Here is a 27,674-nt window from a genome sequence, read left to right on the forward strand (position 1 = left end):
TCAGCTGCACCCTGACTCTGTATCCATTGGTGAGGATGGTGATAAAGAGAAAATAAATGATTACTTTCCCTGTTTACTACGGGGACTATTTGCTTTAGGCTAAAACCAGAATTCTATTTAAGAATTTTGCTAACTTAGAAAATAGATGGAGTGCGCATAGATGATATTTGGACCAGAAAAGGAGGGAAGCGTGTTAAGGAGATGGATTTATCTGGCAGCTAACGGCTGTGTAGCGATTACTTCACTCCATTTCTATTGAAGGGTAACACTCAAGCTAGTGCTCCTGATATTAATTCTAAGTAAATATTTTAACTTAAATGATGTAAAAGAAGAAACAGATTTATTTTTGGTCAAGATAATTAAGTACTGTTTCATCATTGAACCTCAATGAAATTAATGTTTGTTTTTTTCTCCATGGTGTTTGAATTGAGTCAGAAGTTACAGTGATTCTAGAATTACAGATTTCCGAAGTCTAACCTGGACGATGGTGTGGAACACTTAGGATATCATTAGCTCAGAATGATTAACTCACGTGGGGACAAAAAAAATGCACATAAATATTTTTTGAGGACTACAGGGCAAAATTACATTTTTGAATGAAAATAGTAGCCTTTACCAAAGAGAAATAGATGTTTCCGCTGTCAGTTATCTTGAAATGAAGTTGATACCAGGATTAAGTAAGGTTGTGACTCATTTCAATGGCTGAGCCCAAACATTACAGACCCTCCTGTTATAACTCTCTCTTACTAATACGCTTTAGAACGATGTCCTAGGATATCACAGTGAGGACTTTATGAACCAATCTCACTTAACCTGTTAGTGCATTTCTCATTCATTTATTGAAATAATAATTGTTGGGTTTTGAAAGGTGCTGAGTATGTTGGTATCCATGAAAGAAGCGGCTTTGGTCTACGTGGAGCTGATCGTGTAGAGGGAGAAATTCAATGTTTAACACTCTGGTTGTCTGGTGTCTGCTTAAGGTGGTGAAAGGAAACCAGAGAATATCAGCACATAAGACCGGAGCATTCTCTTAATACTCTGGACTCTAACCGGTTATGTTGATTTTAAAAAAAAATCATCTTATTGGGGGCTCGTACAACTCTTATCACAATCCATACATAACATCCATTGTGTCAAGTACATTTGTACATTTGTTGTCCTCATTTTTTCACCTCCCACCCCTCCCCCCTCCTTACGAGCCCTTGATAATTTATAAATTATTATTATTTTGTCATATCTTACATTGCCTGACATCTCCCTTCAACCACTGTTCTGTTGTCCATCCCCTAGGGAGGGGGTTATATGTAGGTCCTTATGATCGGTTCCCCATTTCTACCCCACCTCTCCACCCTCCCAGTATTGCCACTCGCCCCACTGGTCCTGAAGGGATTATCTGTCCTGGATTCCCTGTGTTTCTGGTTCCTATCTGTACCAGTGTACATCCTCTGGTTTAGCTGGATTTGTAAGGTAGAATTGGGATCATGAGAGTGGGGGAGGGGAACCATTAAAGAACTAGAGGAAAGTTGTATGTTTCTTCATTGCTAGGTTGCTTTTTTAGCCACTGTGCACAGGACAAGCTAGTACACCAAACTGAGAAGTCTGGAGAAGTGCTGCTCGCGGCCTCGCCTCCTAACCCAGGGGATGAGTGGCCCGAGAAATGTAGTAGTAAATCTAGCAGGGCTGCCGGACTATAGGACTTAGGTCTGGTCTGTGACTCAGGTTCTGTCTCTGGCTCCATGATGAAACTTGGGGAAAGTCAACAGAATTTAACTGACTTGAAATGTCTTATGGAAAAATGAAGGTTTCTGCCATGAGAATGGTTTTTTAGTACTCATCTCATTGGATTGCTGTGAAAATTCTGTAGGATAATAATTGTACAGTACTCCACCTCATGCCTGATACCAATGCTACTAAAGCTAACAAATAGTTGAGTAGCCAGTCTTTTGTGCCAAGTGCTATTCGAGGCATTAGCGCTAGTGTACTGCTCTATGCTACGAGGAACAGCTAGTGATCTCCATTTTCCAGGGCTGGAATTTGAGCAAACACAGGGAAGCTGGAGAACTTGCATCCTGTAGCTAGGAAGTGACTCATAGCTTTCACGAAAGCAGAATTGTTATTAGGTTGACACTTCAGCTGTTTTTGATGATGTTGACATGTTGCTTCATGCTCTTCTTCGTTCTCCCTAGGTGTCATAGAGACTTCAGATCGACTGGACCGGGAGCTGACCTCTCATTACTGGCTGACAGTCTATGCAACCGACCAGGGCGTAGTGCCCCTTTCCTCATTTATAGAGATCTACATAGAGGTTGAGGATGTCAATGATAATGCCCCGCAGACATCAGAGCCTGTTTACTATCCAGAAATAATGGAAAATTCTCCCAAGGACATATCTGTGGTACACATTGAGGCGTTTGATCCTGATTCTAGTTCTAATGACAAGCTGGTGTACAAAATTACAAGTGGAAATCCACAAGGATTCTTTTCAATACACCCTAAAACAGGTATGTGCAAATATGATTTAAAGCATCCATGCTAATACTCCTAATTGAAGGAAAATTAAAAATTAAAACTTATCTATTATATACTTTTGATGTGTTTTCCCTTTTGAGTTATTCAAATCAAGCCTTTATTTCCAGTGAAAATTCAGTCCAAATAGGATTTTTCCTTTGGATTTGCTTTTATAAAGCTTCTTAATGATTCTTGCCTAGTAGAGTTCCATTTTCAGGTTAAAAAGGAAATACCGTTTTAGTACTAGTTCCTAAAATAGTTATAGGTTTTTTAAGTATTGAAAATTTTACTACTGCGAAGTATTTATATTTTAATAACTCTGCTTTCTATGAAAGTATTTTACAATCTAGAAGTTTATGTATGCTGTTCTTAAATTTACCCACTGGGCAGTGATACATCTGCGGGCAGTTCGAGGTGGAATTAAGCAGTTTTCAGATGGTGAGCGATACTTCCTTGAAATTAGAGTCTTGGTGTCTGTGACCTCCTGCTGTAGCTCCCTCATTCTGGAACCCTGCTCCAGAAACTTCTCATCTTTACTCACGTGATCATTTAGTCTTTCATTTTTTCTTAGTTATCAATTCTCTTTTGTGTCATGTCACACCCAGCCATCGCTCATTTGTGTTGGGGCACTTGTGGTTTATCAAGTCTCACCTTTCATGAGAGACACTAGGGTTTGATTCCCTGGCCAGTGTACGCCTTGTATAGCTGCCAGGGGCAGCATGTTGCTGCAGTGTTAAAACAGGTTTCAGTGGAGCTTCCCAAATAAAGACAGACTGGGAGAAAGCCTTACAGATATCCTTCTAAGAGTCAGCCATGAAAAACTTGTGGATCATAATGGTTGGATCTGCAGTGGTTCATGGGGATGATGCAGAAGCAGGCACTGGTCTGTTTGTGCATGGTGTCACCATGAATCGGGCTAGGCTGGGCCACCTTGACAGCAACTACTATCATTTGTGTAGGGAACAAAGGTCTCAGACATAGGAACAGTTGTAAAGATGTCGCAGGACTGTGCAGCATTTCATTCTGTTGTGCATGGAGTTGCTATGGGTCTTTAGCGACTTGGTGGCACCTAACAGCAGCAAGTGAAAATGTGGCTATTTGTGCAATGAAAAGAACATACAGAGTACCATGGACTGTGGTTTCTTGATGAGAGCAAAACTATGAACTGCCGCATGACACTGAAACAGTTATCCTTATTAAAAATATTGCTGGTTTTGAGCAGAGATATTTTAGTTACTCGGTGCTTGCTGGTAGAGGTAAAATCTTTGCAAAATTCTGAAGAGGTAGTTTAACTCATTTAATTTATTTAACCTTTATCCAGGGAGCCCCGGTGGTATAGTGGTTATGAGTTGGGCTGCTATCCACATGGTTGGCAGTTCAAAACCACTAGCAGTTCTGTCTTTCTGGGAGAAAGACTGAGCTTTCTACTCTTGTAAAACAGTTATCGCTTTGGACACCCACAGGGGGTGGCTATGAGTTAGCATTGACTCCATGGCAATGAGCTTGGTTTGGGATCATAGGAACCCTGGTGGCACTGCTGGGTAATAAGCATTGGACATCTTAGATGCAAGGGCAGTGGTTCAAATCCACCAGCTGCTGCTCAGGGGAAAAATGAGACTAAAGATTTACAGTCTAGAAAACCCTAGATTGTCTATGTTTTCTGTCATGCTTTTGTTGGACAAAGACGACACTGCCTGTTCCATAAAGATTGATAGTCTTGGAAACCCAGGGAGTTTCTGTTGTGATCGGTTGGGGTTGCTAACAATCAGAATTGACTTGATGGCTGTAGGCTTGTCTTGTTTTTTTCTTGTTTTATCCCACTGCTAAGGATCCTTAGTGACATAGTGGTTGAAACCCTGGGTGGCTAACCAGAAGAATACAGCAGCCGTTCCACAGATGAAATATGTGACTGATTTTGTAAAGGTTACAGTCTAGGACACCCGACGTGGGAGTTTTACCTTTGTCCTGTATGATCGCGGTCATCCAGGGTCACCTCACTGGTTATGCAGTGAGGGTCACCCTCACCCTCGCTTGTGTGTGTGTGTGTGTGTGTGTGTGTGTGTGTGTGTGTGTGTGAAGGAAATAAACCAAAGCAAACTAACTGTCATGGAGTCAGTTATGACCGTATAGGACAAGGCAGAACAGCCTCTGAGTTTCCAAGACTAACTGTTTATGGGAGTAGAAAACCCTGTCTTTCTCTGAAGGAGTGACTGGGTGATTTTGAGCTATTGCCGTTGTGATTGCTGCTCAAGACATACATAACCACATACATGACAGGGGCTTCTTAAATGTGGAGGTCCAGGCACCGCTGGGATTTGAACCTGAGATTTCTTGTTTACTAGACAGGCAGTTTAACCAACTAAGGAAATACCAAAATAAAAATTAAAATAATAATAAATCAAATAAATAAAAATAGAAATTAGAGAAAGCATCCTTTATCCTTATCAGTCTTTGTTATTCCTTTTTCTGGCATTGTTTTAATTTCATAGCTTCCTTTGTAATTTAGGAGCTGTAGTGTCGTAGTGGGTTACACGTTGGATTGGTGGTAGGAAACTACCAGCCACCCCTCTCCCGTAAGGAGTTACAGTCTCAGAAACCCCAAGGGGCTGTTCTTCCCTGTTCTACAGGGTTATTTTAATTAGTGGTTCTTAACCTGTGAGTTGCAGCGCCTTTGGGGTTTGAACCACCCTTTCACAGGGGTCGCCTGATCCATAACAGTAGCAAAATGATAGTTATGAAGTAGCAACGAAAATAATGTTATGGTTGGGGGTGTCAGCGCAACATGAGGAACTGTATGAAAGGGCCGCAGCACTAGGAAGGTGGAGAGCCACTGCTTTAATTGGCATGGGCTCCTTGGCAGGGCTCCTTGGTTTGTTGAATTTGAGAGGTACCATTCTTACAGAGGAAAGACATTTTAATCTTTAGGATTGTAACCATTGCTTTTTAAAAGCCCGATAGAGGTCATGTAGGTATGCAGTGTTCTCTCATGGGAAGTATATAAAATGTCACTTCTTCAACCTTGTCAGCATTCATGTTGGGACTCCTTTTCTTGACAGTTAAAACATTAGTCCAAGACTTGTTTTGATTATGAGTCCTTTTTTGCATGGAGACACTTCTGCTCTGGCCCTTTGGGTGGGTTCTGATGTGCTTCTCTGGTGAAGCGGAGGGAGGTTTGAATCCCTAGACAACCAGTGATTGGTGACTAAGGATAATTAAACCTTATACGAATTTAATGCTGGAGGACATAAATTAATAGGGTCTGTCTTTTGGAAGCAGTGGAGACAGGATGCAAGAAAGACACCCTAGTTCAAGACAACAAGGCTGGAATTAAGAGAGAACACCAAGACAGGCGCAACCTGAACCTCATTTCCAAGGGGTGCCTCAAAGGCACCTTGCTTTCGCAGGGTGGCTGTGTGTGCTCTCGTTACTGAGCAGTGGGGAGCACGCGCAGTCATCTTTTTCTGTGATGTAAGAAGAAAAAGAAAAAAACCTTAAAGCTGAGAAATTAGAAACCAACTCTGTTGCTGTTGGTTCAGACGCCTGGCGACCCACGTGTGTCCCGGTAGAACTGTGCTCCCGAGGGTGGGATGTTCCTGACACAGGCATCTCCACAGGCGGGAGCTGTGGGCCAGGCCTTCCTTTCTCAGCACTGCTGGAGGGGTTCAAATTTCACCTGTAGACTGTGCCACCTGAGGTCAGCACTCTAACATACTAGAAAACGTCTAAACATTGGGCAGCTGCTGTCAGATATGAAGAGGGTCTCAGAATTTTGGGGGAGGATTGCTGAGTCAAGAAACTTACTTGGTTAGAAGCAAAAGATCACTGACCTTGAGAGAGAAATCTCAATGAAAGCCCGCAGATGGCATTTTAGGGACGTTCCTACCTCCACTTTAAATGTGTTTGGTGATTTAGACTTGAAAATGTTTCCATATTTAATAGATCGTCTTCCTCTTTTTAAGATTAGATTAAGTTCTTTATGTAGAAACAGGTGAGCAAGCAAAAATGCCCTTTTGCATATCCAGTCAAACAAAGTCTGAGCGGCAAAATACATGCTTGAAGACGAAAGAGGGAAAGAATGCGCCTTTAAGACATGTAGGTGAGAGCTATTGGGGGTCCCTGGGCCTCTGAAATAAGGATATGGGGGGAACCCCAAGTGTTCTGCTGGCAGGGAAGCAGGAGAAAACAGACTAGTATTTCCTGAGGGATCCGCCTGCCTTTCATGAGTTAAAGGCAGAGAGCAGTGGAGAATAGCTCGAGTTACATGTAACAACACATCAGGGCATTTGTTGTAACTGGTACTATATATAAGCTGCCTGGTTAGCAAAGGAATCAGATCATCCCACAAATCATCTAAGTCTCTAAAGATTAAGAAATAAGCTTCTTTTCTTGCAAGGGCGTTCTTAAAGAATAATCTAAATATAGTGCCACAGGGTCTTTCTGCACCTCGAGCTCAGCACACGCTTAGGGCGGGACTCTGAGCATTGTGTGTGTGTAGACCTAATCATCCTCAAAACCTGGATGGCAGACTTTGAATATGTAGATTCGTGTTATTGGGGACCAGCTCGTGAAAGTGGATGAGAGACTCTGGTTGAGGGAAGTCCTGATTATTTACTGATACAGGAAACGCCCCTGGAACCCCTAAATCAAATCACTTAATAATTAATGGTCCATTGAGGCAGTCACTGGGCTGAAAATTGGAACACCTGGGTCATTGGGAGACTTTACTGCAAGGACTTTGGAGAACCTGACTTCCAGGTCCTTCTATTTTGTGACTATCCTCCTGTTTGGGAAGGTCTGTGCAGAAGGCAGAGACCTCTGCATTTACCAGAGAGAGGCCAGAGATCTAACGAAGGCCATCCTGTCTGCAGCCTCCTCTGTGTGCACACACAAACACTGTCCAGAAGACAAAGGAGAGTTTTGTAGATTAATACATGTAGACAACGCCCTTGAATACATTTGCTGAGTAAAATTGGTCTACTTGCTCCTTGCCTGCTTATCAGTTACTGGCAAAGATGAATTTGAGTCTCTGAAATGTCAAGAGCACCTAGGGAAAGCCAGAATTCAGTATCATTCAAATAGTTTGTTTATATGTCAACCATTACTGAGCGTCTGCACTGTATGCAGCACATGAAGAGTTGCTTTGAAGGTTTATAGTTACATCAGTGAACTACAAAGAGAAACAGGTGGGCACCTCAGGGGAACGCCACGGGCTTCTAATAAACACATTTAAGAGGAAGTGGGAACTCAACTGGGTGGGTGTCATTAGGATGAGGCCCCTTGGGAAAGTTACTGCATTGATTTTGAAGGTGGTGAAAGCGTGTCAAGAATTTCACTTGGCTTGAATGCACAGTTGGTTTTCATGGAAGCAGCAGTCAAATCCAGTGCCGGGCAGGCCGACTGACGAGATCTCTGTAAAGTCTAGAAGAGCGAGGATGTCACTGTGAAGAATCAGGTGTGCTTGACCCAAGCCAGAGTAATTTCAGTTGCCTCCTGACGAATGAGAAAACGGGGCAATGAGTATAGAAGACTGAAGATGAATAGGTGGCTTTGAATTAGAGTGGCGGCAGCTTTTCTTGGTGTACGAATAAAAGACTTGATCTGTTTTCTTTTTCTGATGCATGCACGTTTTTTGTTGACAGCCTACTTTCTTTTTTTTTTTTAAACATTTTATTAGGGGCTCATACAACTGTTATCCCAATCCATACACACATCAATTGTGTAAAGCGTATTTGTACATCATTTCTCAAAACATTTTCTCTCCATTTAAACCCCCGACATTAGGTCCTCATTTTTCCCCTCCCTCCCCGCTCCCCCTTCCCACATGAGCCCTTGATAGTTTATAAATGGGTATTTTGTCATATCTTGCCCTGTCCGACTTCTCCCTTCATCCACTTTTTGGTTGTCTGTCCCCCAGGGAGGAGGTCACACGCAGTTCCATGTAATCGGTTCCCTCTTTCCTACCCATTCTCCCTTTACCCTCCCTACTTTGCCACTCACACCACTGGTCCTATAGGGCTCATCCGTCCTGGATTCCCTGTATTTTCAGTTCCTATCTGTACCAGTGTACCTCCTCTGGTCTAGCCAGACTTGCAAGGTAGAATTCAAGTCATGGTAGTGGGAGCGGGGAGGAAACCTTTAGGAACTAGAGGAAGGTTGTATTTCTCATTGTTGTTACATCGCACCCTGACTGGCTCATCTCCTCCCCGACACCCCTCTGCAAGGGGATCTCCAGTGGCCTACTAATGGGCTTTGGATCTCCACTCTGCACTCCCCCCATCATTCACTATGGTAAGATTTTTTGTTCTGATGATGCCTTACACCTGATCCCTTCGACGACAGCCTACATTCCTATAACAATTTTTTATTGTGTACATATCAGTATCAGCCCGGGTGAGTTTGTTGCTTTTAACGGAAGTTGTGCAATTGATCCAGGTGAGAGAGAGACAGACCACACGCATGTGAGCTTGTCTGAGCCTTGGCAGCCCCAGCTCTGTAGTCAAAGGCGGCGCAGCCTAGTTTGTGGTATGCCAAGGACAGGAGGGAGGAGAGTCTTGAACAAAAGCAACAGTGTGAGCTTCATGCGTTTCCTCGTCACAAGGAAACTGACACTGCCCTTGTGGAGTGTCCTTGTAGTCACTGTTCCCAGTTGAAACTCTTCAAGCATGATAGGCAACTTGCAATTGGTAGATAATTTTAAACTGTTCCTTTCAGGCTTGTGCATATTTTAGAAAAAACAGATTATTACCTGATATTTTGTGTGACTTTTGAAGCAGATTTGCTCTTTCCCCCCTTTGAAGAGTCTTATTTAGGTATATATAATTACCACATAGCAGATTGCACATAACTGAAGTGTGCCGTGTGGAAACCACCCAGCTCAGGCAGTGACCGCATCCACCTCGCACTTCTGTGTGGGCCTGCTTGTTCTCCAGCCTGTCCCAGGCAAGTCCTGAGCCGCCTGCCTGCTGTCACTGTCCATGAGTGTGCATTTCCTAGAATTTCACAGAAATGAACTTACATGCGTTTTTCCCCCTTCTGGGTTAAGTGTCTGTCTTACTTGTTTTTTTAGATTCCAGTAGCGTATTATCAGCAGTTCATGCCTTTTTATTGCTGTGTAATTATTGAATACATGTACTTCAGTTTCTCTTCACCTGTTGGTAGATATTGGGATTGTGCCCAGTCTGGGGGCAGTTACAAGTAAAGGTACTATAAACTGAGTACACACCTTTATATAGATGGGGTCTGTAATGTGTGTGCATGTGTGTGTTAGTTTCTTTGTTATCTCAGCCTGGAAGGCAAAGCCAGCCTCGTAATTGATGTTGGCTGCAGGCAGAATTAGGATTTTAGTGTTCCCTAAGAAATTTTAGAAATCGCCATAAATATGTGTATACCACAAAAACCTCACTTAACTAATGAGAATTGTCTTGGCCATGATTTTGTAAAGGTTTTGCTTTTTAAAGAGCAAATAGTTTATTTCTAGGTTATACAGAAACTTTATGGTAGTCTGTGCTTGTTTCTGGAGTGTGTAGAAATCAACTTTCTATGCCTCAAATTACATGATTCTGTGAAGGGGCCTCAAAAAGTTCATGGTAAAAATGGAATTAAATGACAAGGATTTATCCCCCAGGAACTTTTTACAGCCCCCTTCTGTTGTATGACAGCAGGAAGTTTATGTTCCTCAAACTACCCTGTATTATTACTAGACCATTCTATTTGTCAGAATGGGGAAGTAGGTGTGTCTGTGTCTGTGTGTGTGCACGTGTGTATGTGTGTAGTCTGTGCATCTCATATACTTTGTAAATCATATTAAGTACTTCAACTAGGCAATACATTCACCACATGCAAAGTTTTAAAGGTTCAAAAAGATGTCCAGTGTGGACCTTTTTCTTTACAGTGTTAGATACAGTGCTTTACAAGAGTGATTTTGCGAAAGTTATCGATGGACCTGCTATAATAGGGCTAAGAAGGGAAATCAAGAAGTATGTTTACAGGGGTTCTTCGTCATACATGCACAGATTCATTTCATGTGAAATGTGTTCCAGAATGCCTTCAATCAGAGGATTCATGCAGCCAAGTTCTTTCATTCATACACTGTTCACCCAAAAGGATCCATTTAAAAAAATGAAACAACTTTAAATGGGTCAAAAGGGAAATCAAATGATCAGAAAATTACATTTCAGCTTAAGTGTATGGTAACTACCTCTGCAGTGCTCTCTGTATGCTAACAAAGCTGGTCACGTCTTCGACTGTGGTCAGAGGGGCTTCTTGGGGGGCTTAGTCCATGGGGGGACCCTGCAAATGGACTTGGGGCTCCCATGGTCATCCATAGCCTTCTGCAAACCAGATGTTCACGCCGTAAGCTGATACCATTCCCTCTTCAGATTTGCATTTCATTGTTTACAATCCATGGCTCACACAGGCTGGTATGCTGTGTCCAAGTGGACTTAGTTGATGGCTGTTGTTTAAAGGCAAGCCTTTAAGACCATAGACTCTTTTCTGTCTGATGACTGTATGGTTTTCTCCTTTAGTCATGTAAATATGCCTGTTTGGGAAACAAGTATCCCGAGAACGTGTTTTATTTTATGGCTTCAAAAAAAATTAAGTATATGGAAAATAAAAGAACACATTTGAATACATGTGTGTGTTTTGTCTATGTGGTTTGCTTTCTGTGTCTGGAAAGAGCTTAGACTTTTGGCAAATGATACATTGGTTTTCATTCAGTTGAAATTTCAAAATGACTTAAAATCATTTCAGGCTAATGCTTTGTTAGTTTTTCCTTGATCGGTTCTGTAGGGCTAAAAAAATTTTTGGTGTCTCTTGGAGGGTGACATACCTCTAAATTTCTTCCAAATTTTCATCAAGGAACACAATTCACTAATCAGCTCGATAAATCCTGCTATATCTCTTTTTGGAGTGAATCTGCACCTGAGTACATAACTAGAGAAAAACCAGCAATTCCTGGTTTTCTCTTTGGCTCCCTCGCTGTCTCCTCCTCTGCTATTTTTTACAGCACTCAGCACACCTCAGCCGTCTCCAGAGGGCTCTTTCATGAGGGTAAAGTGAACCTTTTTTATGAGTCAGAAGTAGTGGTAAGCATGCATGATCTTAACATATAATTGAATGTTATACATTATAAGCAACTTTCCATAGGATTTCCTTACAAAGCCCTGTGAAATTGGTGGTGGTGTGAGGTGCCATCAAGTCGGTTCCGACTCAGCCACCTTACGTAAAACAGAATGAAACACTGCCCTGTCCTGCATCACCCTCACAATTGTTCCCATGCCTGAACCCATTACTGCAGACACTGTTATTTCATCTCATTAAGGGCCTTGTTCATTTTTGCTATCTTTTCACTGTACCGTGCATGATGTCCTTCTCCAAGGACTGGACTCCTGACAACGTTCCAAAGTGTGTACACATACGTAGTCTTGGCCATGCTTGTCTCTTAAGGAGCATTCAGGCGGTCTAAGACAGATCCATTTGCCCTTTGAAAACCCACGGTACTTTGAATATTCTTCTCTAGTACCACAATTCAGATGCGTCAATTGTGAAATAGGGAGAGACTACAAATAACATTGTCTACTTCGATTCAAACATTTTGTATTTTTTGTGCGTAACATATGATTTCAGGGACGTAAAGGCCCCTCAGAGACCCGAGCCAGACATACATGAGTGTCATATACGATAGCCCCTTCTCATTTTCTCTGCTTGTATACACACATGTGGTCTTGGAACCAGTTTTTGTATATCTTAGGGCTTCTTTGTATTAAGGAAGCCCTTCATACCATACCTGCTTTTTAGACTAATCTTATTTTCATGGTGTCTTCACACCAAAAAGCGTAAAACTTCTAAAATCATATTTTCATGGTGTCTTCACACCAAAAAGCATAAAACTTCTAAAAACACTAGAAGTTTCTAAATACACAATTAAACTTAGGATTATTAACCTTCTACTTCAGGGACCATTAAACTTCTGTAAAGAGCCAGATAGCAAATATTGTAGGCTTTGGGGCTGTACTGTCTCTGTCACAGTTATGCAGTCTGCCATTGTAGCGTGAAAACCACCTGAGACAATATGGAAATGAATGTATTCCAACAAACTATTTATGCACATTGCAAATTTGAATATCTTAGACTTCTCATGTACCACAAAATATTGTGATCCCGCCCCCACATGATTTTAACATATAAGATCTTGCAGGCAGAACACAACCATTTTTATTTTATTTTTTAAGTCAGCTGAGGAGTTGAGCTGCTCTTAGAAGGTCAGCAGTTTGATACTGCCAGCCACTCCTAGGGAGAAAGACGGGGTTTCTGTCCCTGTAAAGAGTTACTGTCTGGGAAACTCACAGGGGCAGCTTTCCCTGTCCTGTAGGGTCTCTGAGTTGGCGTGGACTTGATGGCCGTGAGTTTGTTTTTGGCTTTTGGTAGTTGGCTGACTCCCATATTGTCTAGTAGGACGAGTTAAATTATTCATTTATTTTTGAGGAGGTAGACCGTTTGAAATTTTTGAGGTAGAAAAGGTAATCTGTGTTTTGCTTCTTCAGGTTCTTAAATTATAAAGCACAGCAGCTAGAAAATTACCTACCTATGTTAAAGTCACAGATAATATATAGTGAATGGATTGTGCTAGTCAGGCTGGTTTGACTTTGAGAAGTAGAATTATTTTCGCACTAGAAGATAAAATATGCCTGAGTTTTAAAAACTTTCACACTTTCATTTTGTGCTGGCGGAGTCTGTTAAAAGGTATTTCAGACTCTAAATTTCTGCTCTCACTGTTGGATTTTATCACTTTCTCAGTTTGCTCTTTTCTTCCTTCTCAGAGCTCATTCCAGGTTGGGGTGTTCATGCTCAGATGAGTAATTTACAAAGTTTTTGCTTTGTAGAGGACTACTTTATACCCTGACCCAGCTTTTTTGATGGTTTACACGTGGAATGAAATATATAGCTTTATTGATGGGTGGGGTGGTATAAGAAGTGTGATTTGATTACACATGGGTACAGTGCTGTTGAGAACTGTTTGCTTACAGCCCTTGATATATAGGGATCCCCGAGCATCACTGTGGCACAGGATGCTGTACAGGCCAATTGGTCTATTCCGTATTCCTGTTTTGTAGCTCAGGAGCATTTCACAGCAGGGTTGTTTGGTCAAAGTGAATGGCAGTGTATTGTGGCTGGAATGGAGACTGCAAAGTGCAATAGGAAACAGCTACAGCTGCAAACGACTTCCAAGGGTTTCCGGTAGCATTTGATAGCTGCAGAGGAAGGAAATGAAGGATCAGTCATTACAATGGCAGGAATTCATTTAAAAAAAAAAAGAAATTACCTATCTGTAGTCGCTTTACCAAGATGTGCCAGTATTTTAAAGAGGGAGCTATAGATTTGGCTGTTTGTTTCTTATGCTCACTTTTATAGAAGTGAAATGCGTTTGTCCCTGTCTGGAAGTACCCTGATTTACTCACTGCCTTTTTCTGTACTTGTTGCAATGATTTTGCGATTTTCTTGTTGCAAGCTGTTAATCTTCTGAATCCTTAGGATAAATTCTCTCCGTCTTTTTTGTTTTTTTAAACATACTGTTGAATATCATTTGCAAAAATTATATTTCAGATTTTGCATTTGTGTGCCTATATGTGATTAGCCTATAATTTTTCTGTATTGCTTTATGTGGTTTGTAAATTATTATGATTTAGCTTTATGGAATTGTTTGGGAACCTCTTTCTGTGTATATCCTATCTAGCATTTATTAGGAAATTGTGTCTGGTGTTTGATCTTTGGGTTTTTTGGGGTTTTTGTTTTAAATAACATGAATTTCCAACAGTAAGCGATAGCTAGTAAGACTGAACAAAAAATCAAGAGAGGCCAGGCAATTTCAGAGTTCCGTTCCTGCCCACCCACCACCTATGTGACTTGCTTCCAGGTGCCATGGGGTCACCCTGATTTACAGTACAGCAGAGCCGCCCACTGCCGGTCCTGCGCCGTCCTCACAGTCTGTTTCCCATGCTTGAGCCCTGGCTGCAGGCACTACGTTGTCCAGCTCCTTGAGAGTATTCCTCTTTTTCGCCGACCCTTCACCGTCTCAAGCACGGCGTTCTTTTCCGTGGGCTCATTTCTGAGGACCACATGCCCAGAGTACATGAGGTGAAGTCTCCACGTCGTCGCTTCCAGGGAGGGTCCTCCACGACCGATGGAGTCATGTCATTCACTCTGTTCACGGTTTTCTATGGTTCTCTGGAAGTTTGAACTGAGTGCCTTTCGAGGTCCTTTCCAGCTTTGACAGTCTATGAATAGAATTCAGTTTTTGGCCCCAAGCCTAATCCTGCTGGCACCAGGGCGGCAGCGACAAACAATAGCTGCTCAGATGGCTGCAGCTGCCAGAAGCTCTCTAGACAGGCTGTAGTTAATGCAGTCTTAGGCCCCCACCTAAATAAAGACAGTGCCCTACTCCGGAGCATCTCTGAGCTCATGGTCTAAAGCTCCGAGGATTGAGTGATAACGGTAGGAAAAGAGGAACATTTGCTCGTGACATGTAAGGCAATCTGTATTTTTAGAATGGGGCTTGTGGTAGTGATACACTGCTTCGTCACCCATCTTTCCAAGCCTACCCTGCCTTTTCCATGTCAGTGCTGGTGTTGCCTCTGTTGGGTGGGAGTCCAGTCTTGACTCAGTCCTTGAGAACTAGAACAGCAGCTTTTAAAATTGATTATGTCCACCACTCGGGAAAAACCAACCAAACCCCGAAACTCGCCACCATCGAGTGAATTCCTGTTTATAGTGACCCTGTAGGAGCAAGGAAGAGCCACTCCTGTCCCTCTTTGTGGGACTAGAAAGCCTCACCTTTCTCCCGTGGTGTGGTTGATGGTTTGGAGTTGTAGTTACCACCCAATATGTACCCATTACCTCAGGAGGGCTCCGTGTCCAACCCAGAACCTAGCATAATGCTGTCTGTGGTTGCTGCTTACGACTTCCCAAATGCCCTGTGTTAAGAGTGTACTTCTTCGCTTGTCACTGTCTGTCATTTGAGTGAAATTCTTAGAGTGAATTGGATTAACATCCAACCGTTTCTACGCATTTTGATTCGTGATAAAGAACATTTCCCAGTTCCTCCCTGTGTTTATAGTTTCCATTCACCCTTCCTCCCTGTCCCTTCCTGCCTTCTGAGCTTTATCCCTGGGCCAATCTGCACTTTTGAGCTCATGTGGTTGGTTATTCTAAGGCAGTGGTCCTCCAAATTTTTAAACAGCGGGCCAGTTCACTGTCCGTCAGACCCATTGGAGGGGCCGGACTATAATTCTAAAAAAACTATGAACAGATTCCTATGCACACTGCACATATCTTATTGTGAAGTAAAAAAAACAGACGGGGCAAAAACACCCGGCAGGCCGGATAAATGTCCTTGGCGGGCCACAGTTTGAGGACCCTTGTTCTAAGGCATGCATACCCTGGTGTACAGGTCTCAGCTTAGTGACCTGCCTATTGTTTTTCCATAAGGATGGGTGCAGTTCAAGGGTTGGAGGGTGACTGAAGACCAGACAACATAGTTGCTATGGGTCTACCAGTCTCTCAAACCATGACTTACAGATTTTAAATACTCAGTGAGATGCCATGGTTTTCCATTTCAGCTCTTGGAAGAGAGGAGTCTGAGCCATGTCAAGGAGAACATCCTACCCTGGGCTTAGTCTCTCCTCCGCTATCTGATGTTCTGCACTCCTCCACTGTACAGGTCTCAGGCCTAGGATGTACCTGCCATTCTCTGCTCAGCTGCAGTAAGCAGACTATCTCAGAGCACCTTAACTTACTAATGCTGGTTGGATGGCCGGGAATTTGTTTTGGAATTTGGTTGGGTACACTTCTGTAGACTGTAATATCCCATGGTAGTAGCCAGCACAGTACTGAAGAAATGACCCTGTCTATACTGAAGATATCTCAGACTTGAACTAAATATACTTTTTTTTCCTACCAAATATCTTAAAATGCCTGGTTTAAAGTTCTTAAAATTTATCAAAGAATAGAGTATGCTAAAGTATTTCAGAGAAATCAGTGAGGAAAATGATTGAAAATATTAAAATTCATGTCTGCAATCAAAGGTTTATCAAAATTGTGCCAAGATTAATCAAACATTGTGAAGATGTTAGAGTCGTGAGAACACCTACAACAACAGCCGGGCTTGAGAGAGAGTGTGTGTTCCAATCTTAGAGGAATGTGAGAAATTCATAAGTACTCACTGAATAACTTTGTTGTGTAATGACTATGCTAGTAGGTGAGTTCAGTGTGATCTATGCATTTATAGGTGCTTATGTGAGTTGGTATAATATTACTGCTAGGAGCCTGGGCTCGAGTCAGATCCCAGCACTGCCATGTATTAACCTTGGAACCTGACCACTATACGTTCAGATAGCTTTCAACTGATGATTGCATATTGGTAGCGATATAAGAGTTGATTATTCAATGAGAAAGATACATTTTTAAGTTCTAGACTAGAACTGTTGGGCTCCACAGCATTAACTATAAGTGGCTATTTTATTTATTTGTTTTAAAAAGGTTTTCCCTCTTTTAAAAATCATTTTATTAGGGACTCATACAACTCTTAACACAATCCATACATACATCAATTGTGTAAAGCACATTTGTACATTCATTGCCCTCATTCTCAAAACATTTGCTCTCCACCTAAGCCCCTGGTATCAGCTCCTCATTTTTACCCCTCCCTCCCCACTCCCCCCTGCCTCATGAACCCTTGATAATTTACAAATTATTATTTTGTTATATCTGGCCCTTTCCGACGTCTCCCTTCACCCAGTCACATGTAGATCCTTGTAATCAGTTCCCCCTTTCCAACCCACCCTCCCAGTACCCAAGAGGGTAGTTTATTATTCATCTCTACCTTCTATGGTTAAAATTACTCCCTTAAGTACCGTATGTACTCAAGTATAAGCTGAATTTTCCAGCACATTTTTAATGCAGCTTTTGTGGTTAAATTAGGTGCCTCAGCTGATACTCGGTCGGCTTGTACTCAAGTATATACGGTAAATGCATCATAATTTGGGTGGACAAAGGACATGTGTGTCTCTTAGAGTGACAGACGTGGGGGAGACATTCTAAAAACTAAGCTGATTTAGTGCTAACAAACAAGTGGTGAACTTGAATTTAGTAAGCATTACGGCATCCGTGCTCCTTAGGGAAATGCATATCACTTATTTTCCATGAAAATAAATTTCATTTCAGTTAATTAATTTATTTTGCCCTTATAACAGGAAAGCAGGTATGAGTGTGTGGGATGATGGTTTTGCAGAAGTCATTGTTAAACCTAGAGACTCCTGACTTGAGACGATCAGGTGACGCTGGAAGCTAAACCTGATCCATTGCGATGGGGCTAGTAGGAGAAGGTGTAAGCAAAGAGGTTTTACAAGCCGTCTGGGCACCAACCCTGAGAGATCCTGGGTTTTTGTTTTTAGGTGATACAGAATTTGAATTGTGATAGCAAAGATGTTTGTGACTGAATTTTTTTTTTCTTCAAATTTTAACCAGAGAAAAATATTTTGAACATTGAAGATGTTAAAAGGTTTTGATTTTAACAATGCGGAACTGGAAATTGCCTTCTGAAAACACTCTAAAGGAATGAGTGATATGTAGCCATTTAAACATAAGTTAATTAAAATTGAATTAAAAATTTAGTTGCTCAGTCACACCAGACACATTTCAAATGCTCAGTACCCACTTGTAGCTGGGAGTTCAATATTAGATAGCACAAATTATAGAGCATTTCCATCATTACAGACAGCTTTATTGCATAGTGCTTTTGAATATATGTTCCTGTGGTTTGTGCACTACTGTTAAAATAAACAAAGGGATAAAGAACCAAAGTAGTGGAGAATAGTGGAAGTAAACATAGAAATAAAAAACAGGGGGAACTGATTACAAGGATCTATATGTGACCGCTTCCCTGGGGGACGGACAACAGAGAAGTGTGTGAAGGGAGACGTCGGAAAGGGCAAGATGTACAAAATAATAATTTATAAATTATCAAGGGCTCATGAGGGAGTTGTATAAGCCCCTAATAAAAAGATTTTTAAAAAAGGTTGTAGGAAAAAAAAGCACATACCTTTTAATGATACTGGCTTCTAAAATTAAAAGTTGAAATAAAAATGTGAAAGCAACCCCATTAAAAAAAAACAGCAACAAAACCCCACTGCTCTCAAGTCAGAGTTGACTCCATAATGCCTCTGTAGCACCGTGTAGAACTCTGTCAGGATTCCACGTCTGTAAGTCTGTGCAGATGGTCACATCTTTTTCCCATAGTCTGGCTATTGGGTTCGAAATGTCTACTTTTCAGCTAACAGCTCAATATTGAACCCCTCACATCATCGTAGCACTTTCATCATAATTGGAAGTGTAAATTAAGTGAGTAGACCTTTTCTTTTAAAAAAGACACCTGTCTTCTTCCTCTATTTATTCATCAAACAGAATAATTGGAATGTAGTTCAAAGTGATTTTCCTGCTGAACAAGGTGAATAGTCGCCCACTCCCCCCACTCACAAAGCACCAGGATGCTTTCGTTTTTTTTTAATTAAAAGATCATTTTATCGGGGGCTCTTACAACAATCCAGACGTCAATTATATCGAGCATATTTGTACCTATGTTGTCATCATTATTTTCTGTACACATACTTTCTATTGACCCCTGATGCCTTTTTTAATAGGTTTTATTTCTTAGGTCACTCCTACTCATGTGCCCTTGTTTTCTGGTTGCCGTTGGACTTCAATCCTGTTCAGTCATTTTCTTCTCTTGTCATCCATTTGCACCCCTGGTGTCGTTCTTGGAAACAGTCCTTAGAGAATGGAAGCCTTTATTCCCTCCCGGCGGTTTTGGTCTTGGAAGGCTGTGCTCTATACTCCGAAGGGTCTGGGTTATTATACTGTCAGCTTTACTGTCTTGCTAATTGAGTTTGACCTAGTTAGCTAATCTCTCTGGTTCAGTGAAAATGGGGATATTGCCTGCTGTGTGTATGTGTATAGGAAGAGGAATACTGAGAAAAAGGGATTTAGAGAAATGGGATGGGTCATTAAATGAGGTAAATTATGTAAAGTCGCCATCAGTAGGTCCAGTAACAATGTGAGATGAATTCATTTGCTGTATCAGCTAGCTTTGATGTGTAACAAATCGGCATGGGTTGAGTTTGCCGATACATTGATGGCTGATGGAGTTGGAACGGCATTGGCCTGTAGGGACTCATTCCATGTTGGTTGTCTCATAGGGCAGCAAGGATGACCATCCTACATGTGCTGAATCATTCACAAGGTGCTAGGTCACAGCTGCAAGGCTTCTTGAGGCCTGCATTCAGAACTGGCACAGCCTCACTTCTAAATGCATTCTGCTGGTGAAACGAAGACGCAGGCCGGCCCAGCCTCAAGGGAAGGAAAATTGGCGGGGTGTCTGTTTTGTTCTTCACTTCTGTAAACTTATCATCCAGCATTAAACTTTATAGCTATATTGAAACTACTCCGTGGAGGCCCTCAGTTACCTCCTAGTTGTAAAACTAGTGGCCCTTCGCAATCTTTGCCCTCTGATTCTTTTTTTGGGTGGGGGGGTGGGCACCACTTGATTCTCGGCCACCTTTCCCTTCACGATCACCACTTTGTAAACCCCAAGCGCTGTTGAAGATTCCTCCTCTGCCTTTACCTGTCCTAAACTGACACTTGACTTTGGGGGTGGCTTTTTTCTTCCTCTTGCCTGACACAGTTACCTGTTCTTGCTTCCATCTCTTCCTCCTATTCCTATATCCCCCTCCATTAGATCAGGGGTTTGTTATTGGCTACCCACCGTGGATAACAGCAGGCTTGGGTTTCACTCGTTTTGTATACTCACGACTGCCAGACTGATCTTAATAAAACTCACTTCTCATCTTGGTATTTCTCTTTATGGCTATTGAACACGACACCAAGTCCAAGGATTTTTACATTACAGAGCCCTTGGTGAAAGGCCTAGCGTTCTTCTCCCCCTTATTTATATATGCAGATTCTCCAGCCTAAGGAGCCCTGGTAGCATAGAGGTTATGCAGTGGGATACTAACTACAAGGCCAGTTCAAAACCACCAGCTGATCTGCTCTGTGGGAGAATGATGAGCCTTTCTACTCCGGTCAAGAGAGATTGTCTTGGAAACCCACGGAGGCAGTGCTAGTGTGTCCTGTAGGGTCACTGTGAATCAGAATCAACTCGGTAACAGTGAGTTGTGCTTTTTGAAAAAAACGTTACACCCTGCCCCTATGTCCTATTGTTTCTCAGGTGTGCTCTGTGCTTTCCAGCCTTCATCCCTGGCATTTGAGAACATGACTATCCTACACCTCTGCATTCTGAGTGGACAGCCCATACTGGAGCTGAACACAAAGCGCTCCACCTACATGGACGGCTTCACTTGATAGCTTTACCTGTTCTCATCCCTGGTGTCCTGTCTGCACCCAGAAGAGCTGATCCGTAGGGCTTTCAAAGCCGGGAGCCAGTCCTTTAATGTTTACCTTTATATGCTCCTACTTCACGAATCGGTTTGCTGTCTTGGACTTTGAGAGAAATTTAGAGATGCTTTTTGGTTTTGATTTATTTTTTTACGTCAATGTAAATTTTTATATTAGCACATTGTGGCTAACCTGACATTCTGTCTTAAATGTCTGTTTTCTAAATGACATTGAAAGGTTATTTAGTGATTTTTCATCAAAGTAAAGTCTAGCTCCTCAGTTTTACATACAGTGATGGGCTAAACTTGGTAACTGCTAATTGGTGAGAAGCTACTGTGTCTGGTTTCAGCCCCGTCGCAGTCATGATACCACTGGTATACAGAGTGGAATGTTTTTGTGGGCTAAGCAAGGAAAAAATGTTTAGTTTTTGTTGTTTCCCTTTCTATTTTAAATTGAATGGTGTTTGCATAAAAGGCAGATAAAAATACAAGGTTACAAAAGGAAGCACTTGCATAAGCATTTTTCGGGTTTCACCCACTCTTTTTATTTTCTAACTCGCTGTTTTGGACCTTGTTAGATGAATAATGATTTTTCGTTGCTGTTTTTTCTGGAGCTTTATGGAGATCACAGTTCAGAGTTTACAGTGTTGAAATCCATGGTGCAGTACAGTATGTGAGTGTGTATTTGGAGGCAGTGGGAGGTGTGCCTCTTACGTGGGCCCAGGAGAGTGAAATTCTAATCCTAGTGCTGATAGTAACTGACTGGTGTTGACCTTAGAAAAACTTTGGCTCAGGCAACTAAGCCCTGATAAATCTTACAGATTTTCCCTCAGTTCTGAAATACTGCACTGTTTCTATTAAGTATCCTTGTGAGATTTTGCAAAATAAATTCAGGATGAAACATTTACAGAGAAACTGCGGGATGCATTTGTGAAGATATTTACTGCTTACAAGTGTAATTACTTTTACGAGTAATTTAGAGAAGGCTTACTTTGGATTGGTGATAGAGGTGGGCTTCTGCCAAGTGGGAAGGTGGAAGGATTAGTCGGAATAAGAGTGCACAGAGGTGTGAACGTCTGTGAGACACAGAACAAGTTCTACAGCTAACCTGCTGAGTGAGGAGTGCAGAATCTTGAGATAGCTTGTCTAGAGTGGTAAGCCTCCAGTGCTATTGATTGCTATAGGGTAGAGTGTGTATTTCTAAAAATTATTTTGTATAGCTGCCCTGATCCTCTCCTTTCTTGCTTCGTTGAGAAATCTTGTTTTCACTTCCCTAAGAACATTCTGAGTGGAACTAGTTTTATTCCTTCTGTCCGGCTTCACAGCCCTCTTCCTGCGCACGGTGCTGCCGAATACCACGTTGCTATCTTCGATAGGATTCCTTTTGGCAGGAGTGTTGTGATTCACAAAAAGAAGGTCTTTTAGGTGTTGTGGTCACTCTGAAAGACTTTGCATTCTCTCCATAGAAAAGGTACCAAACTTGCAAGGCTTCCATGCAGATGCTTGCTTTATAAGTTGCCTTTTATAAGCCATTCCTTTCTGCTCCGCATTCCTTCTTGCTCTGCTGGCTGCTGGCAATGCTCCGAACCCCCCTCGTTTAAGTCATGCGGCACTTGGAGCGTGGTTCTTGTGACCGGGGACCGATTTTCAATGGAATGTAACTTGAAACTAGTGCGCACTGAAGGAGCAGTGGTATGTAGAGGCTTACAAGATGGGCTGTGGGAGACAGAAGTTTGAACCCACCTGTCTCTTCAGGGAGAAAGGTGAGGCGATCTGCTTGCAGGAAAGATGTTCAGCCTCAGAAACCCGAAGAGGGGGCAGCTCTCCTCTGCCCTGTGGGGTTATCCTGAGTAGGAATTGATTCGATGGCAGTGAGTGAGTTTGTAATTCATTAGTGGCTACTGTCAGGAATCCTGGTAGTGTCGCGATTACTACACATTGGGCTGTGATCTGTGTGGCCAGCAGTTTGAAACCACTAGCAGCTCCTCTGAAGAAAGACTGGGCTTTCTACTCCTAGAAACAGTTGCAGACTCAGAACCCCACAGGGGTCGGGATGAGTCAGCATTGACTCGATGGCAGCAAGAGTGGAGTGCTGTCTTGGTTAGCGCGGGTCTCGGTCTTTGTCTTGGCTTGTGGGTAGTCGGCCATCGCCTAGGCTTTGTATGAACATGCAGTGTCTTTCTCGTGGAGTACTACTACTGCCTTTCCTAGGTGTGCCTCATGGACTCGGAAGTATGAGTATGTGGAGAAGGTACTTTTACCCAGGATTCTGTGCCCCGGGCTTTTGGGAAATTGTGTTTCTCTTTTAGCGATTGCCTCTTAAAAGCATCTGCGTGGGTTTGAAGACATTAGTGTCGCCCCAGTTAGTGTGATAGCTCATCATTCTTTTTCTTCTTCATACTCTTCTCCATGCTTCCGATCTAATCCACATCCATGTGTCCCCTATCCTGCCTCCTTGCACTTCAGGTCTCTATGTCTGTCTATAACTACCAGGACCTGGACCGCCTGACTGACTCTAGGCTGTGCATCTTGCTTGTTAATACCTACTGGATAGTTTCTCTTAGTTTATATGGAAGTGATGGATTTGAATAACTTTTTCCAAGTTTATGGTGGTTTGTATATCTTTGTACACGTGCTTATGAATAACTACTTGCCGTTTTACCCTTCCTTAGTTATAAGAAATGTATTTGTTCACCCATTTTTGTATTTCTTAAGAGCCCTGGGTTATGCATTGGCTTGCTTACCACCGGGTTGACGGTTCAAACCCCCCAACCACTCCACGGGAGACAGATGAGACTGCTTGCTCCCATAGAGAGTTAAATTCTCGACAGTCCTGTAGGTCACTGTGAGTTTGAATAGACTCGATGACAGTGGGTGGGTGGAGACACAGTCGTGTAACCAAGATAATACAAGAAAGACAGGACAAGTTTCTCACTTCATAAGCTTTGTAGTATAAAAGGAAGATTTTTAAAGTGAGCAGCAGTAATTATGATGTTATGACAGAGGCAATTTTAAGGGCCTGGAGCCACCAATGGTGGGTGTAGCCTCAGGTTAAACCTGCATGGGAGGCTGCAGGAGATGGTGTTTAGTGGGTTTATCCTCAGGTTAAACCTGCATGGGAGGCTGTAGGAGATGGTGTTTAGAGCTGAGATGTGAAGGAAGAAGCAGCAATAGCCAGACTACAGTGGATAAGAAAGGTGCATTATTATTTATTGTATTAAATGGAATTAATGTTCTATTGGAGGTAACAGGAAATTTAATTAGAAGCATACCAAACCTGTAAACACACACAATCAAATATTTTAATATGCAAATATGCACATATTTCCAAATGTCAGAAGCGTCCGGTTGCTTTTTGGCTTTGTTTTGAATTGGTTCTCTGTAGATAGATACCACAGAGCCCTGAATAGTGACACAGTAGTTGAGGTTCTTGGCTGCCAAGATCAGTACTCTTTAAATACTAGTTTAATTGGTGTACACTTAACATATCATACAATTTGATCATTCAATCATATTAAGAAGAGTTGTGTAATCATTACCACAACCAATTTCACAACATTTTCTTATCTTACTCCTTTTTATTAACTCTCCATTTCCCCCCCATCCTCTCCTTCCATTCCCCTAGCTTGTTAATTGTGTCTCTTTAGATTTACCGATCCTAGATTCTGTAGACAGAAAATCATACAAGATGCAAACAGAACAAGGATTAGACAATATAGAGAAACTTTGAGCAGAAGACATTAAAAACATTAAAAAACAGTTACATTTTAACCTACCTGTATCGGCCCTCCCTATGGTCAGCGGGGATTCACCAGAGGCTCACTTCATGTGGGGACCCTGCAAATGGATTTTGGGCTTCCACTGTTATCCATAGTTTTCTGCAAACTGGGAGCTATAACTTAAGCTCTGATATAGTTCTCTCCTTGGGATTTTTGTTCCATGAACTTTTTGAAGTCTTTGTTATATAAGTAAACTAAAATAGGGAGTGCTTATTGACAAATGTTTGCTTGTATGTTATACAGGATTAAAATATTTGACTGTGAAACATGGCAAGGTATTGTTTCATGAATGTTACCAAGTACCAACTTTTTGATGGGTATAGCGCATTAGAACAATTAGATGGGGCTGGTTACAATGAGGAGAAGGGCAAAAGGAATTACTGTGTATAAAGGAATTACCGTATATATTCATGTATACTCGTGTATAAGCCGAGTTTCTTCAGCATTTTGTGCTGAAAAAGTCCTGTCGGCTTATACTCAAGTGAGGGTCCCACTTACCTGTTTTCTGGTGCAGTGCAGGTGTTCCCCAGTCTCTCCCGCTCATATGTGGGTGTGCCTGCAGCCTCTGTGGGTTGTCCCCATGACTGCTGATATCACCGCTCTTCTTTTCTCCTGCATGCCGGCAGCCTCTATGTTGTCCGTGCAGTACTGGGCAAGACCCTGCCTGCTTCTGTGTGCTGTACCTGGGGCGCACCGCATCCTTGTCAGATGTGGCTGCTCTTCTCCAGGTCTTCACCAGGCCTGTGACCAACAACATAGCCTTTACAGTCTGACCCATACTTGGTCACACCCTCTTGCTCCCCCCAAGCATTGCTGAATACAAGTACCTGCATGTCTCTGGTCTTGGATAGATAGTACGTTTATTTACAGTACTCAGCCTGTTATATTTTATTTTTTGTTATTAACCCCTATCTGGACCCAGTGTTGACTATGCTTGCATGTATTGTGTTAGCTTTTCCCGTACACATGCAGTAATGCAGCGCATGCAGTAACACAGTGCATACACAACACAATGCATACACAACAACGTGTATATTATGAACCCTAACACAGGCTGCTCTATGCAAACAGTCATGTCATCACATTCTCGAATATCATCAGCCTGTGTTATAACAGCCTCAAACTATACAAGCTGCATTGTGTACATGCGGTAAGGCAGTGTATGTAGTAATGTAGAGCATGCAGTAACACAACATGTATAGTTATTGCTGATAACATTGTTTTTGTTGACCCTCTTTTCCATTTATAGAGCTAGGTTATGGTTTTTCTTTGAAATAAATATTCAAAAACATTTAACCTACTGATGCCTCAACTCATGTAATTCTATTGGTATCTATTTTTATTTTGAAATTTACCAGTAGCTGCTGCATTTTCCACCCTAGGCTTATGCTCGAGTCCCAGTTTTTATGGTAAAATTAGGTGCCTCGGCTTATATTCGGGTCAGCTGAAATTCAGGTATATATGGTAATTAAAAAAACTAATGGAAGCCAATTGGATACCAACACTGATAAGCGCATTCCTTGACCCTCTTCTAGTCAGTAAACAAGCACAACTGGAAAAAATCCCATATTCTAGCTCTTATAGTCTTTGGTTCTTGGGTTTTTTGGTTGTTGTTGTTTTTGTTTTTTTTAAGGCACTGTCTCATAATTGTGGGGAAGATCATGTTGATTTAGATCTTAGTTGCCTATTTAAGAAACGACACTGAATTAAGCACAAACCCTTTCATTTACAAATTTAGAGGAACATTTTGAATAGCCTTTAATTGGTAGTTTTGTGAAATTATTTAGTATTGTAGGAGAAAATAAATTAGAGTGGTAACATCGATTCCTACATATGTATTATTTGAAGTGTTTCTCTGGGAAAAGCACAGAGTACTGGGCAGGAGGAAGTTTAGCTTTCAGATGCTGTTGCTAAACACGGCTCAACACCTGGTTTTATGTACACTCCCATTGAACGTCCATCTGCCTGTTGTCAGCACAGGATGGGGAGGCTATTTTACTAGCTGGGACAGTTTTTTAATTTTTTCCCTCTGTGAATTATAGGCAAATTGTTCATCAGTTTTGATAGTCTTCTAGATCCCAACACTTACTAGAGATCTAGCCCATGTTGTTCTTTGGTGCCATTATGTCAGTGTTGACTCTTTGTACAACAGAGCAAAACACTGCCTGGTCCTGCCCCCTCCTCACAGCTCTCTTGATATTTGAGCCCAGCGTGGCAGCCACTGGTCTCTCCATCTTGCCCAGGTCTTTGTCATTGCCTATTTTTCTAAGCATGATGTCTTTCCCCCCCAGAGAATAGTCTCTTCATCGCACGTCCAAAGTACTCGAGACAAAAATCTCCATCCTTGCTTCTAAGGAGCTATACTTCTTCCAAGATAGATTTGCCTGTTCTTTTGGCGGTTCACGGTATTGTCACTGTTCTTTGCCAACACCAGAAATCAAATGTGTGCACATTTCATGTACATAAAGGCAAAATACTGTGGTTTGGTTCAGGCGCACTTTAGTCCTCCAAGTAACATCTGTGCTTTAGCACTTTAAAGAGCTCTTGTGCCACAGATTTACCCACTATAATGTGTCTTTTGATCTTTTCACGGCTGTTTCCATGTGCATTGTTTAAAGATCTAAGCCTGATGAAGTCCCTGACCGCTTCAATCATTTCTCCAGATATCACAGCAGAAGGTTATCTACTGGTTCAGCAGTGAGGATTTTGGTCATTGAGTTGCAATCCATACTGAAAGCTGCAATCGCTGATCTTCACTAGCAAGTGCTTCAAGACCGCCTTACTTTGAGCACACAAGGCTATGTCATTTGATATTGCAGGTTGTCGATAAGCCTTCCTCCAATCTGGAATCTGCCTTCTCTGATTATTTTCTCAGCATACAGATTGAATAGTATGATGAAAGGTTGCAGCCCTGACACATACCTTTCTTGATTTTGAACTGTGC

The 27,674-nt window shown here is 42.0% G+C and overlaps 1 protein-coding gene across 1 annotated transcript in view; it reads left to right on the forward strand.

The window, feature by feature from the left end:
* FAT1 (FAT atypical cadherin 1) overlaps positions 1-27,674 on the forward strand; it is a 157,957-nt gene that overhangs the window by 68,763 nt on the left and 61,520 nt on the right. The window contains exon 3 of the mRNA XM_004696477.2: positions 2,187-2,501. Within this exon, the coding sequence (XP_004696534.1) occupies positions 2,187-2,501 (315 nt within the window). The remainder of the gene's footprint in view (positions 1-2,186; positions 2,502-27,674) is intronic.

Source organism: Echinops telfairi, unplaced genomic scaffold (assembly GCF_000313985.2).
Source record: "Echinops telfairi isolate 266 unplaced genomic scaffold, ASM31398v2 ScPeMD7_9;HRSCAF=40, whole genome shotgun sequence".
NCBI classification, from domain to species: Eukaryota; Metazoa; Chordata; class Mammalia; order Afrosoricida; family Tenrecidae; genus Echinops; species Echinops telfairi.